Source organism: Brassica rapa, chromosome A01 (assembly GCF_000309985.2).
Source record: "Brassica rapa cultivar Chiifu-401-42 chromosome A01, CAAS_Brap_v3.01, whole genome shotgun sequence".
Taxonomy (NCBI): Eukaryota; Viridiplantae; Streptophyta; class Magnoliopsida; order Brassicales; family Brassicaceae; genus Brassica; species Brassica rapa.
Genome location: NC_024795.2, coordinates 13325256 through 13340439, shown reverse-complemented (window position 1 = coordinate 13340439; position 15184 = coordinate 13325256). Strand labels below are relative to the sequence as shown.

The following is a 15184-nucleotide window of genomic DNA, read 5'->3' as shown; positions in this document are numbered from 1 at the left end:
TTTATAAAACGAATCAATGAATTTTGCTAGGTCTGGGTTTTTGGACCTAATTAGGTATTTAGAAAAAACAATATTTGGGTTTGGATCGGTTTCTTTCGGATATGGATGGTTTCGACTCCATAATTCAAATACCTATAAAATATATGTTATTTTTTGTACGTAATGTGTATGGATCCGTTCAGATATTTAGGACTCAAATAAAACTCGATAAACATAAAAATAATCGAAACACGAAAAATATCCAAAAACTAAACAAATACCCAAAAAATCAGAAAATACTCAAAAGACCTAAAATTATACTCGAAATTTGACCGAGGAACCAAAAAAATACCCAAAATTGTATCTGAATACCCAAAAATATTTTTAAATTTAAATTTTACTCGAAATCCAAACTATACCGCAAATTCAAACCAAAAACTCAAAAATATATGTATACAAAAACATATCCAAATACACAATATATCTAATATACACAAACATTTTGGGTACTTTTGCTCCCAAACGATTTTAGGTAGGTCTCAGACGCTAACAGAGACCCGCATTTCCAAAAAATACGTTTTTTTCTCTGAACCCGGCGTGAACAGTATTTCGAGTTGATTTGGTTTGGTTTTTTACCGAATTTCAAATAAAGTAATTCATGAATTATATAATTTTTTTAAAAATTAGTTCTTTTATATAATTCAACTTTGTAACATAATAATGTAAGACAATCACAAAATACTAATTTATATCAAAATTTGTTATAGCAAAAGAACCCGTGCTTAAGCTAGTATAGTTTTATATTGTATTTCTATTTAGTTTAATTTTTACTAATGTGACATATTAAAAAAAGTAGTGATGATATATGAATTAGTATTTATACATAACAATATTAATATTTGTATATACAATTTACTTTAATATTACATTAGAGTTATTAGTCATTATCATATTAAGAAACAATTTTTCAAAACATAAAATTTTATAACGGAAAATTGTACATATCATAATTAAATTGGATGCCAAGTCACGTCATCTTTTATTGTTGAAAATGAATACGACGATAACACATAAGTAAATCGTCGTTGGCCACCCGGACTACTTTAAATGATAAGAATACATAGCTGTTGCGGGCCTCGTAAAATAAGTCTATTGACCTCGATCGCCGGATCTCACGGTGGTTATCAAAAAAAAAAAACGTCTTTGGGATAGTTGATTAGAGTTGACTACAAACAACGATGCTAATCAATTTTGGGTATACATTGGGCCAAAATCATATATGGGCTGAGCCGAGCATATCACACTAAGCAATGACATTCAAATAAAGTAGATGAAATGAAGTCATCATGATGTACTAACCGGCATCTCTTAAAAATTTATCCAGCATGAAATTGGTGTTCATATTTTATGAGGTAGAGTAGATATGAGTTTCCCACAACACATTAGCAAATTTTAACATCTTATTACAAGAAAATGTATTTAATCACCCAACTAGACACATTTAAAGATATATCACATTCATAACTTTTGTTTGAAACTCATTTATAATTTAACTGGACTTTGTCTTATCTTTGATCCTGTCTAACTGTCTTGACATCTTTGAGCTTTTCTTCGTCTTATATCTCTTTTGATTACATATAACTTTATATAATATAAGGTTTATATGTATATATATTACTATATTTTTGAATCTCATTTCTTGAAAATGGATCCAATAATGAAAGGAGGAAGCAAAGAGAAAGAAAACAGCTTTGTATGGTTAGTGAAGGCTCCTTTCCGTATCTTGATCATGGCACGTGACGCCTACATACGCAGCATTACGTCATGTTCCGGTACCGGAATCCTTACCGGCGGTGGATCTTCTGGTTTTGGTCAGCTTTCAGGGAACTTCCAAATCTGCGATCCACCTAGCACCGCCCTTCCTAGAAGCTTTACCTTATCGTCCCCGGCACGTGATCAAGGCTGCCTGACAGGTGGTGGACAGCTTACAACGGCGACGAGACAATCGTTCCCGTTGGATCGCCGGAGGAATTATAGATGTGTTGCCGTGATGGGACGAATTGACGAGGAGGTTTCTTGTGATAATGAGTCTGAAGAAGATCATTGACCCAAGAAAGAAATGATCTGAAAAGATTGATTATGATGGTTTAACATTAATTTGTTGCAGTTTGAATCTATCAAAGTAAATCTCAACTTATGTGTGTGTATAACAAAGCTCTAGGTGATTCATAATAACATTTTACATAGCATATTGGAAGTCCATAGCAACACTTTTTTACTTTTAGTTAAAAGTTAAAACACACATGACATTATGATACACAACACAATGTACCATAGTATTACGATAGATACAGTTTAAAAAGGGAAGAAATAATTAATTGACCAACCAATCATTTGTTTGACTGAGTAAACGAAGTTGCAAAAACAGGTTTACTTTAGTCAAAAATACAATTTTCAACTAAACAAAACTGTTTTTTTTTTTTAAATATTATTGATGAGGTTTGTATTTTCATTAGAGATCTTTTTCAGTAGGGCGGGCATTTTCCGCTAAATTATTCGATGATACAATCCGAAAAATCTGGATATAAGTAAAGCTTCAAAGAAAATCAAATACTAAAAATCAATCTATCTTATTAAAACTCAAGTACAAAATTGGAGTGTTTGGAGACTTGAATAGGACTTTTAAAAATTTGGAGTGTTTGGAAACATGGATTGCAGTCTTTTAAAAAAAAAAATATTTTTGTTTGAAAACAACGATAGTAGTATTAAGAAAAAAAGTAATGGGCTTATGTTTTTTTTTAAAATTGAAAGTTATCTAGGCCACTTTTAAAATATACCAAAATGGGTCAATCTAATTCCCTAAAATTTTTTTTTCTAAACTAACCATAAAACAAAATTTAAACTTTATATACATATTTCAAATCAAAATAATAATTCAAATTTGATTTATATCAAAAATTGATTCAAAAATATACATATATTCAAAAATAGATTTTTACTAAACTATTTTTCAATAACCATTATAAAAAATATTGTCAATATATATAAGAAAAATATAATACAAAGCCAAATTTGAAATACCAACTCAAATTATGGTTTTCATATTTCATATTAAGTTTTAAAAATATAATATATGTAATTATTTATATGATGGTATGTATAAAATACTATTAATTATATGATTACTTATATGATGGTACATATAAAATACGATTAATTATATGATGATAAAATACGATATATAATAATGACTAGGGATGGGCTTTTGGATACCCATACGGGTTTAGTTCTGATCGGTTTGTATTTTGGGTTTTCGGGGTCAAAGATTTCAGCCTTATTAGAATGTTTCTAAATTTTGGTTTGAGTTCGATTTGGATCTTTGCGGGTTTGGTTTGGGTTTGGATAACTAATTTAAATTATTTTTAAAGTCTTAAATCATTATATATTTTAAATTTCTCAAAATGTATAAATAAAATAATATATTACGTATAAATTTGAATAACATATGTCATAATACTTAAGCTTAACATATCAATTGGCTTGATTTAAAATTTTGGATACGAAATCAATAATTATTTTAAGTATTTTTGGTGATTTGAGTATACTTTAACTATTTCAGATATTTACTTTTGACTATCTATATATATTTTCAAGTATTTAAACCAATTTAAAAGTATCATTTTTGATGTTTTATATACGTTAAATCTAAAAATAATTAATATATATAAGTATATAAATCTATTTTTAGATAAATTCGGATACCCAAATACTTCGGTTCGGATCAGATTCGGTTCTCTAAATAACAAAATTTTGAATAATTAGAATATTTAATCAATTTATGTTTGGGTTTGGTACTATATCTTTGGATCGGTATCGGTTATGTTCCTCGGATTCATTTTTCCAAATCCTAATAATTACATGAAAAACAAATATCAACATATTTTTCAAAATATACACCCGCGCGCCTGCGCGGGTCAAAATCTAGTATCCATTAAAAATCAAATACTTGTTGAAACTCATCCAGTGAGGACGAGTCGCAAAGTGGAACCAAAGCTCTTACTTGCAAACGGTCAGAATCTGGGCAGAGAAAGCTGTTTATCACCTTCGCAGAGTTGTGGCAACGAGCAACATGCAACTCAAATAGCCTGCCAAATTGAGACCCCATTATAGTCTCCATGTCTTGGGAACCTTGGAGACAAGACGCAATAGTTCCGATGACGTGAGCCTTCGAGTAAATATTGAGACGCAATTTGGTTGGATAACAACCAAGCTAAAAGCTTCGGAGGCAATTTAGAGGAAGATTCGGCCTCCTGAAGCTGACCGGTAACCAGAGCCGACTTTGGTCTCGGTACGGTCGAGTGTCTCGATGATCCCGTCCCCTCGTCGCCGGAATCGGAAACTAAGAAATAAAAAAAGGGGAATTAATAAGAGGACAGGAGTAGAGAATAGGAACAGTAAAGGAGCGTCATTAACGGGAAAAAACAATACAAACAGAGGAGGACAGGAGCAGAGAAATCGAAGATCGGTGTACACATGCAAGGATAAGAGGAAGCAAATCGGGATGTTTAGAACAGGGGACGAAATAGCGAACCTGGATACCGCGGAGATTTCCGACGTGGCGACTGTTTAGCGACATCGGTGGGGGATCTAGTGTTCTGCCGGACAATATATACTTTCTTCTTCGATTTCAATACCATAATTTCTGATTTGGAGGAAAGAGGAGAGAACAACTGCTGGTTCTGCAGGACTCTTCGACTAGATTGTGCAGGACGTTTCGACTGGGTTCGGGACTTTTCGACTTTTTTTTCGATTTCTGGGTTTACAGAGTGAGAAATAAAAATAAAGAATTTTGCCGGTGGTTTTTCGGTAAACGGTGAGGGTCGCGAAGTTATTGGATCGTCTGGCTAGGGAAGAGTGCAAGTCTCTCGCGTACAAGGGATGTGTGACATTGGCCCTGTTCGTTTGTACATCTCGAAAATGCATCCAGATGATCCATCTAGATGTCTTACCCAGATGCTCCATATGGGTGTTGTTTGTTTCATCATTTCATCCATGTATCCATGTGGACTTGTTAATAAAATGACAAAAATATTTTTTACTTTTCATTTACTTTTCATTTTTTAACTTCCATCTGCATCCATGTGGACTTGTTAATAAAATGACTAAAATATTTTTTTTTACGTTTCGGCAGAAATATAACATTTTTACGATTTTGGCCGAAATATTTTTGCGGTTTTTGAGGAAATATGTGTTTTTCGCGAAAAGTATATTTTTATAGTTTTGGTGGAAAAAAAGTTTTATGGGTTTGGCGGAAAAATAAGTTTTTGCGGTTTGGACGGAAAAAGTGTGTTTTGAAATTTTGGCGGGAAAAGTGTTTTTGACAGGAAAAGTTTTTTTATTGATTTTGGCGGGAAAAGTTTTTTCGCGGTTTTGGCGGGAAAAATATTTTTGCGGTTTTGGCGAGAAAATACATTTTTTCCGGTTTTGGCGGGAAAATGCATTTTTTGGTTTTGGCGGGAAAATACGTTTTTCCGGTTTTGACGGGAAAATGCGTTTTTCCGATTTTGGCAGGAAAATGCGTTTTTCGGGTTTTGGCGGGAAAATGCGTTTTCCGGTTTTGGCGGGAAAATGCGTTTTCCGGTTTTGGCGGGAAAATGTATTTTCCGGTTTTGGCGGGAAAATGTATTTTTCGGGTTTTGGCGGGAAAATGTATTTTTCGGGTTTTGGCGGGAAAATGCGTTTTTCCGGTTTTGGCGGGAAAATGCGTTTTCCGGTTTTGGCGGGAAAATGCATTTTTTTGGGTTTTGGCGGGAAAATGCGTTTTTCGGGTTTTGGCGGGAAAATGCGTTTTCCGGTTTTGGCGGGAAAATGCATTTTTCCGGTTTTGGCGGGAAAATGCGTTTTTCTGGTTTATGCGGGAAAATGTGTTTTTCCGGTTAGGCGGAAAAATGCGTTTTTCCGGTTTTGGCGGGAAAATTGCGTTTTTCCGATTTTGGTGGTAAAATTGTCTTTTTCAGTTTTGGCGGGAAAATGCTTTTTGGAGTTTTGGCGGGAATATGCATTTTTTAGGTTTTGGCGGAAAAATGCGTTTTTTTTTTGTTTTGACGGAAAAATGCGTTTCTCGGTTTTGGTCGAAAAGTGCATTTTTACCGGTTTAGCCAAAAAATGTGCTTTTTATGAAAATGTGTGTTGCGGAAAAAACGCATCTTGCGATTTTGGCGGGAAAGTGTGTTTTTATGTTTTTGCGAGAAAATACATTTTTTGGTTATAGCCGAAAAATGTATATGCAAAAAAAATAAAATTTACGGTTTGAAAATATATTTTGATTTTAAAAGGTCATTTTTGTCATTTATCATTTTGGACTGAACTAGATGCATCTGTATCCAGATGCACCATCAAGACTCACTTTCATTTGGGTGAGAATTTGAAATGAATTTTTAAAAATTCAGTTGGGTGATCCATCTGGATGTAGCATTATAATGCACAAAACGAACATCAATTTGCATCTTCACACAGATGGATCACCTGGGTGAGCAATCGAACAGGGCCATTATCGTTATTCTTTTGGTCAACAAAGGTGTCTCACGTAATTTATGGAAGACTTGCGTAGGGTCAAAAAGTGTTGCGATCCATTTCGCAAATAAAAACTTGTTGCAAGCCAAAGCCCAAATTGAGGACTCGGCCACGACCCACTTCTCTAATTTTCTCCTGTACCGAACCCTATTTTGCAGTTTATATTAGTTTATTTCATGCTATGTTTTACTTATTTGATTAGATTATTGAGTATACTCTGGTTTTGCAATACACACTGCATCTTGGGGATTATGTTGCTGAGTTAAGCTTCTACACTTAGCAAATCATTCACATTTTACGTCACTAGTGCCCAGGCCCGTGCCTTTTATAAGGCAGCTAAAGCATTAGCTTTAGGCCACAATTTTTTTAAAAAAAAATTAGGTCACATCTTCTATTTTATGTACAGTACTTTTCATTTTATTTAGCTTGATAAAAACCACGAATACTTGTTAACAAATCTTCTTATTTATTTCTTCTTTCATATTTTTTTTAAAAATTTAATCTTCTTCTTTATTTCTTTACTTAGTATAGAAAAATCTTAAATCTTGTTAACAAGTTGATTAATAATTAGTTATAAAGTGCTTTTGAATTGAATTTTAGAATAACAATGGTTGTTGGCGGGTGGTATTTATGAAATTATTTATGTTCGGAGATCGAACTTCTAAAAATGGTACTACAAGCAGAAGTTAAAAGAGTTGCTGAAATATTGAACTCTATGAAAGTAATGGGAGATTTTATTATAACTCATGGATTGTTTATCAAATATGTTAGCAATTCTTTTTCAAAAAAAATATATGTTAGCAATTCCAGTTTAGGTTGCTTCTGCAGAATTTGTTTTTAAAGTTGAAGTTGATAAACATATTTACAATTTACTATATGTCACAAAAGAGACTGAATGGGGAACTAGAAGATGTGTTTTTAACAAATAAAAATTTATTAGGGTTACATTTAAAAAAATGCTTCAGGCCACCAAAATGTTTGGGACGGCACTGCTAGTGCCATAGCCATTGGGATTATCATTGTTGTAAAACATTTGTCATTTTCGAGTAAAAATTCCAAAAAAAAAATCAGCCCAAGGTAATATATATTTCATGATTTTAGTTGTTTTATACTATACTCATCACTGATATGAACGTCCCCCTTGCTCCTAGCTATATTCTATTCGACTTCCCTTTGCTTTAGAGCATCTCCAACCCCTTGGTATTTTCACCTCTATAATAGCATTTAGAGGTGAAATTGCTCCAACCCACCTCTATTTCTTCCTCTATAATAGAGATCTCTATATTTTCTTCTATTTATAGAGGAAGAAATAACATTCCTCTATTTTTTACTCTAGAAGTGAAGATTGCTATTATAGAGAAATACATTGGAGCATATCTCACCTCTATTATAGAGTTCCTCTATTTTAGAGGTGAAAATAGCAAAATACATTGGAGATGGTCTAGTGAACTAAACCAATTGATTATCTTCTCGTTTTGGTCTTGGAGGTTACATTACTCAAGTACATACAGATTATAATTTAGCATTTACTTGTACATCCACTTATGTAAGTTTTTAAACTAGTCGATTTTTGTAGTTATTGTTACATAAGAGGTTAGAACACATGCCAAAATTTTCAAAATTTTATTTTGAATGTGGTGATTATTGCAACTCCTTTTGTTTGTCAATATAAACTTGTTTTGACAGAATATGTTTCTTGTACATTAAATCTTTCTCTGTTGGTCCTACTCGTGTTTCCGTTTCTAAAGTTGATCAATCATCATCATTCTCTATTAATAAACAGAGCTCTACAGATGTTTTGCTTTCTAGTCAGTCTATCAAGTACGAAAAGAGACGAGATGGAGAGGGGACAAAAATTAGGTTAGATCGCGAGGTGTGCGTTTTAAACCTCAGAGAACAAAGAAATCTCCATTCGGCCAGAACTGCTTCATCACAAATGGGCCTTGTTACTAGAAACTAATAATGTCCAGGAGATCAACAGTCAGCGATTGAACGACGTTTCTTCAACGTGGCTGGTGGCATTGTATTGGTTATGCTCTCTCAAAGACTTAACTCTGATTAGTTAAGCATTGCAATGTGTTGTTCAAACTCTAAAAAAATTGTTTATTGTTGTTAAGCGAAAAAAGAAGTAATCATGTACTATTGTACTAATCAGCAGATATAGGCGAAAGAGCAAGTCTATTGGTTCATGTTAAATCGACATGTTCTCAGATTAAGACGCTACAATAAAACTCGGATTTGGGACTACTATCTGACTCCATTTTCCGTCGTAAAATATTGTGACTAAACTAGTAAACTACTCCATTTAATGACTCATTAGCGACTGCGAAAAAAAGAGACATGAAGTAGTCCGAAAATTGTGACAACATAAAATCGTCGCCAAATAGTCGCAGATTAGCGTCGAAATTGAGACTAATATCCAAAGAGAAAGAGAAAGAACCGAAGTTGAAGAAAATAATACACTTTAAACTGAACTACATGTATTATATTCTAAGTTCTAACAGGTGACCAAAGGAATAAAAGAGAACACTACATTCCTTAGTTTTCCAAAGAAATGTTACCATTTATAAGGATTTGTTTTCCTTTCTATTCATTTTATCATATAGAGAATAAAACAAATTTGTTCCTCATCAAATTTGATAAGGAATAATCATTCCTCATCATTCCTAAAATTTTATTTCTTTTCATTTTTTTTATATTTATTTCTATTGTTCCAACGATGGTCATCGGTTAGAATCTAAATGAAACTTCAGTTCTCCTAGTTTTTTAACCAAATTTGAATAAAACCACTAACCAACAGTTTTTATCAACGTCGAGTTGGCCCAGTGGTAAAAAAGTTGCAGTTGTAACTACCATCACTTGGTTCAATTGACGCTAAGAGAAACTATTTACAATACTTGGATTTTCGGTAAAAAGTTGAAACTTTTTTTTTTACATGATTACCAAAAAAAATTCACAAAAATATAAAAATTCCTAGTCAAAGATCAATTATTTTGCCTTTTTAGATAAAATGTTTAAGAAAAAATATTTTGTCTAAGCACTGATGATTTAAACGGATTACATAAAACCAAAAACGATTATCTGATGGGATTCTGAGAACTGTTATGTAAAGAAATAACAATTATAAGAATCCCAAACGATGCTCGTTTTCCGGCAATGTAGTCATGATAAACCATTTTTTTGTTAAGTTCGAGAGACATGAAAAAGGGACAAAAGAGATACAAAAGCAGAGAGAAAATGGAGAAAGTACGTAAGGTTTGTGAAACAGATGAGATAATGGATTGATATTTATTTATGCAGCAACTATATTGGCAATTGGGTCTATCTAATGTTCCAGCAGATCCAGTCGAACAAATAGCTGTTGTATAATTTTTTTTTGCGTGCAATTAGAACTTTCCCATTAGTCATTGAAAAAGACTATACAAAGGATGGTGGGCTGGGATAATGTCACATTTTAACCACAAGATCCTCAATGTACAAATGTGACACATCTAGTTTTGACCTCAGAGTATTCTACTAAACAAAATAGAGTTTCTCATGTTTTTGCTGAGTTTGGCTTCTACATTGAGCATATTGTTAGCTTCTTACTGCATTGGTGCTATGCTCATTTAAAGGTAAGAGTCAGCTTGAGTTATTTCTATACTCATCCATGATGCTTTTATTATCTTTTTTTTAGTCGAACACTTTACTAATTAAGTAAATCTTCTCAAATTGATGTGGGAGGTTACTTTCTTAGTACGAGCATTTCCAACTTCACTCAATAAATGAAATAATATTTTAACTTTTGTTTATTACTCCATTTTCGAGTAAAATATAAAGTGGAGTTTAAGATGCCCTTATGCAGTTGTTATTAGCTAATGTAGATAGGAATTGGTGAAAACTTAGTACAATCCTGAATGTAAGTATTGATATATCTAGATTTCATTTCTTGCAACTCTTGTTATGTAACTTTTGGGTATCTTGGCTTTGGTGAGTCTAAAACTGCTTATCTAGAATTAGTTCTAGTTCATGATTTTTGATCCAGGTTTTCACATTCCTACAGTAGTATATATATGTAATACAAACTATATTTTCATTTGGACTCTGAATTTTAATCAGCCATTAACCAAAACTGCTAAAGGAATCAGAATCAAGGAACCATCCAGTGAAACTTGTGATACAATCAAGCGAGGGAGATGGTTCATTTGGTTCTGAAATGCTGCTTTAGCGGCCGGTGAAACTTCTTCCACCAGTAGGAGACTGAGACTCTTGTAATTTCGTCAGTCAAAGGTTATGTAACAAGTAACTACCCTAATCTGTTTTTTCCTGGGTTGCTTGTGTGCAAAGCAACAATCATGTACTTCTTATTGAAAGGTTCCCATTTATGGCTGGATCCCAAGATCAACAAGATCTCAGTTTTGTTTCACAGGTAATTTCTCATGCTGGTTTTGCATGGTATATGTATCGAAGCTACATTTTTTTATAATGTGAGATTTTCGGTTCGGAATACCTGATTCATTTGGCAAAAAAAAAAAAATCTTGACCAACTAATTAAAGATAATACCTTTTCACCATTGTGTAGTCATCAATGATGGGAATTCGATATATACTAACATCAACTTGAATAATTCAAGATGATGTATGATATAAATATAATAAACGATGGAAAAAGTCTATCTTTTTGGTAATGGGTGAAATTTCTATAGCATTTAAATTCGAATGATTCCACAAAGTGAGTTGGCCGTCCTCTCTCACTTGTAATATTTTGTAATTATAATTAATCTATAAGATTAGCCCATGAGAGAACATGTCTTTTGTCTCCTAAACCTCCTTTATTATCATCATTACCACCAATAATCCTATTTTTATTCCGTTTCACAGCGAAGATAAGTAGAGGTTTCGTTATAAACAAAGGAGAAAACCTCAGATAGAGCATAGTAGAGAAGAAGATGTATCAAGATCAACAACATCCCGTTGGTGCTCCACCTCCTCAAGGTAATTCCCAATATTGTTTAGATTTTTTTTTTCCTTCTTGTTTTCTTGAAATGACGTTGTGCTTGTTTTACAGGGTATCCTCCAAAGGAAGGATATCCACCACAGGGATATCCTCCGGCTGGTTATCCTCCACCACCGCAGGGATACGGTCAGGCATATCCAGCACAAGGGTATCCTCCTCCGCAATATCCTCAAGGTCCTCCGCCTCAGTATCCTTATCAGGGTCCTCCTCCACCACAGTATGGTCAGGCTCCGCAAAAGAAGAAGAAAGACAAGGATTCAGGATTTGTTGAAGGATGGTGCGTTGACCAAATCTCTATATCTCTTTTTTGCTTTTTATTATATGGCTTTGATTAATGGTTGCAACTGAAGGAGCGGATAACTAGTGGATAGTACCACTCTTTGTTCACCATTCATAAACTTTTGTCATAAACATAGACCGTTTTTATGAAGAAATAGAACGGTCCCAGTCCTTAAACGGATTATTTTCGTCTAGTGCAATCATTTAAAGTCTATATGTTTGCTTGTGAATGTTACTGATATGTATATGTATGTTTGTATTACAGTTTGGCTATGCTCTGCTGTTGCTGTCTCTTGGAAGCTTGCTTTTGATTGAAGGACGTGATGATATTTTCCGTTGACCGTCGTTCGAGATGCCATGGTATTCTACAAAAAAAGAAGACGTGTTTGATCAAACATTTAGATAGCTTCTTTCTGGCTACGTGTGTGTGTGTGTGTATGTGCGTTCACGTTTTGTGTTTTGTGTTTGTTTCTGTTCTTTATTTTTTTTGCTATGATTTGGAATTTTTCTCCAAGACTTGCTTTTTTAATTTATCGACTATTATTTTAGCAAGTGTTCGCCCCATCTTTTGTATATGTACAACAAGTGAGCTATCATTTTGAATAAAAAGCATTCAATATTTTCAGCAAAATAAACAAACTCGTTTTCTTGTCTCTTAAGTCTCGTCAGATGTAAGAAGAGTGACAGAAGAATCAAATATGAAATCAAAGTCGATGACACATAGTCACATATAGCCAAACATACACACTTTTGACATCGTATGTATAATCATATGAGAGAAACAATAGTAACAGAGCAAGCTTGAATCACCTTAACCAAGAAACTAATTTGAAGAAGAACAACATCCATATTAATACATTTAATGTATTAATACTTTAAACAAGCAAGATTATCATTAGATCACTTTGATTTTGTCCGGAGATTATTTCCTCTTCGGACAAACCACGAAATATTTTCAATTTGGATAGCCAACCTAAATAAATTTATCATCACTCCAGAATTATTCGGTACATTCCATTTCCCGTCTTCAGAAATTATCTAAACCAATAAACCACCCACCAGTTCCTTCATGGCTTGCACAACTTTAAATATTTAACTCGCAATAGATATACACTAAAAATGATATACAAAGGTTTAAAATCATAGGAGCTGCATTATACTTTTAACTGAGAAGGTTTAAAATCATAGGAGCTGCAGTATACTTTTAACTGAGTGAAATAAATATATCAACTAATCAACACTTAACACTTGTTAAAAATGATTAGCTAGTTGTTAAATGAATTTGAAAGTGTTTAAAACAGTTTTTTTTTTGAAAGAACGTCGAAAGAACTAAACAGCCAATAGAAAGAGTTTGGTAATCATCAAAGCATCCTCTAAAACCACTAAAGCCATTAGTTATAGTCATATATCTCTGGATAATTAATAATTTATTCTTATCTAATGCATATTGCTTTAAAACTAAAAAATAAATTAAAAAAATTATAAATGATATAATGTCTCTAATTTTACGAGCATGCAAATAAACTAAAAACGTAACCCAAAATGGAGAATTGCCACTAATAGCACTTTCCTAATACCACTTTTCAACTTTACACTTTTCAAATTTACTTTTAAAATTTTAATAGGTAAAATACCATTATACCCTTATTTAATCAAACATAAACCTAGTGTCTTTCTCCCACGATTTCTTCAATCTCAGATCCACTAATAACAATCTATCAAATTCTCTTCGGTGATCAAATCCGGCGAGATTCGATGATTCTGACGAGCTTCTCGGCGAGATTTGACGACACCGGCGAGTTCTCCGGCGAGATTTGACGTCGCCGACGAATTCTCTGACGAGATTTGATGACGCTGACGTCCGGTGAGATTTAACGAAGACTTCAACCTCAAACGAACAGAACAAAACGACTTCTTACCACTAACACGTAACAAAGGTGAGAGGATAATATATGGTGATTTTCGTCACTTTCTGTAATTTTTCTCATAATCGATCAATTTTGGGAAAGAAGACGAAGCTTTTCTCATGAGGTTTTAAAAATTTCAAATTTATAAAACCTTATAAATATTTATCGATGAGGAACATAGTGTTATGTTTTATCGTTTTTTGATATATCTTGTTGATTCTTCAAGCTTTAAGTAATTTTGTGTTGAATATATTTTTACTCCTACTAACTTATATTTCTTTCTTCTCCAGATCTTTGTCATGCGATCAAATTGGGAGTTGCTCCAAATGAAATCACCGGTGAACTTTGCGATCTCTGGCAAACTTGGCGAGATGTAGACGCGATCCGGCGAACAGAGGAAGAAGATTGTCGAAGGTGTCAAGATAATTTGAGAAGGAAGCATCAAAGAAGGTGATTTTTGTCTTCTACTTTTGTTTTTCTAAAAATGATTTGTTTAAGTAATTTCATGTTGAAAATTTCCAAACATGATCTTTTTATGTGATGTTTGACAAATGTATTGATATTGAAATTGAAATTATACTCTGTGATATTTATAAGCCCTTATAAATTTTATATTATAGAAAAGACATACTATTTCTATAAGTTTTGATGTTTGAATATATATTGGGATATAATTCATTGGGATTTCACTGTTGATAAAGAAAGAGGAGATTCAATTAGTGTTATTCCTAAAGATATATCCTACAAAGAATTGATTAGGGTAGTTCTAGAAGATTTTACAATAGATAACAATATAAAGTTTAGCTACGTTTCACCATCAAAGTCTATCTTTGGTGCAGAAGATGCTCTTCCAGTTTTTATTAGGAATAATTTCCAAGTAGTATCCTTTATGAGCAAACATAAATATAGTGGAAAAATTTATTCAGCTTTGACTAACAATTTATGAAGTAAACTCTTTGGTTATGTTTTATTTATAAATTTTATTATTTACTTTACCACAGTTACTAGTTACATGTTTTTATGTTGTAAAAATATATGACACATTCCCTTTCATTGTGACAAACAAGGATGTCTTTAATAATGCCCTTGAGGTATTTTAAATGAATTATTGGATTTATGTTTTTATGTTGCATATGGAAAGACATATATCACCATTAATTGTGTCAGATATGATACATATACGAGATGAAGTTTCTAGTACTCAAGACTTCCTCATTGCTGGAAATAGCAAAATCTTTGATGTATTTATTACAATTTTAGATTTTAAGAACTTATAAAATAATGAGAAAAATTATTCATTTCATGTCCTTGAGGTTTTATTACATTGTTTACATTTATAAGGACTTATAAAATAATTGTACAAGCTTATTAGTTCAATACTTTTATGTTGCAAATAGAAATACAAAGATCATCACTAATTGTGTCAAGTGTGATAAAACTCCAAGATGCA

At 32.7% G+C, this 15184-nt stretch overlaps 3 protein-coding genes across 3 annotated transcripts; 2 read left to right on the top strand and 1 right to left on the bottom strand.

Moving 5' to 3' along the window:
• Window positions 1-614: 614 nt before the first annotated feature.
• On the top strand, window positions 615-2764 carry LOC103827671. The gene has a single exon (XM_033276984.1). It carries the CDS (start codon window positions 1643-1645, stop codon window positions 2084-2086), a length of 444 nt encoding a protein of 147 aa, XP_033132875.1. The 5' UTR covers window positions 615-1642; the 3' UTR covers window positions 2087-2764.
• A 1039-nt stretch (window positions 2765-3803) lies between these two features.
• On the bottom strand, window positions 3804-5228 carry LOC103827681. Its single transcript, XM_009103218.3, has 2 exons — window positions 4571-5228; window positions 3804-4378 (listed from the first exon to the last, which is right to left on the bottom strand). The coding sequence occupies exons 1-2, from the start codon at window positions 4674-4676 to the stop codon at window positions 4116-4118; spliced, it is 369 nt and encodes a 122-aa protein (XP_009101466.1). The 5' UTR covers window positions 4677-5228; the 3' UTR covers window positions 3804-4115.
• A 5293-nt stretch (window positions 5229-10521) lies between these two features.
• Window positions 10522-12448, top strand: LOC103827692 (cysteine-rich and transmembrane domain-containing protein WIH1). The gene is made up of 3 exons (XM_009103228.3): window positions 10522-11526; window positions 11600-11825; window positions 12093-12448. The coding sequence occupies exons 1-3, from the start codon at window positions 11481-11483 to the stop codon at window positions 12136-12138; spliced, it is 318 nt and encodes a 105-aa protein (XP_009101476.1). The 5' UTR covers window positions 10522-11480; the 3' UTR covers window positions 12139-12448.
• The last annotated feature ends 2736 nt before the right edge of the window (window positions 12449-15184 follow it).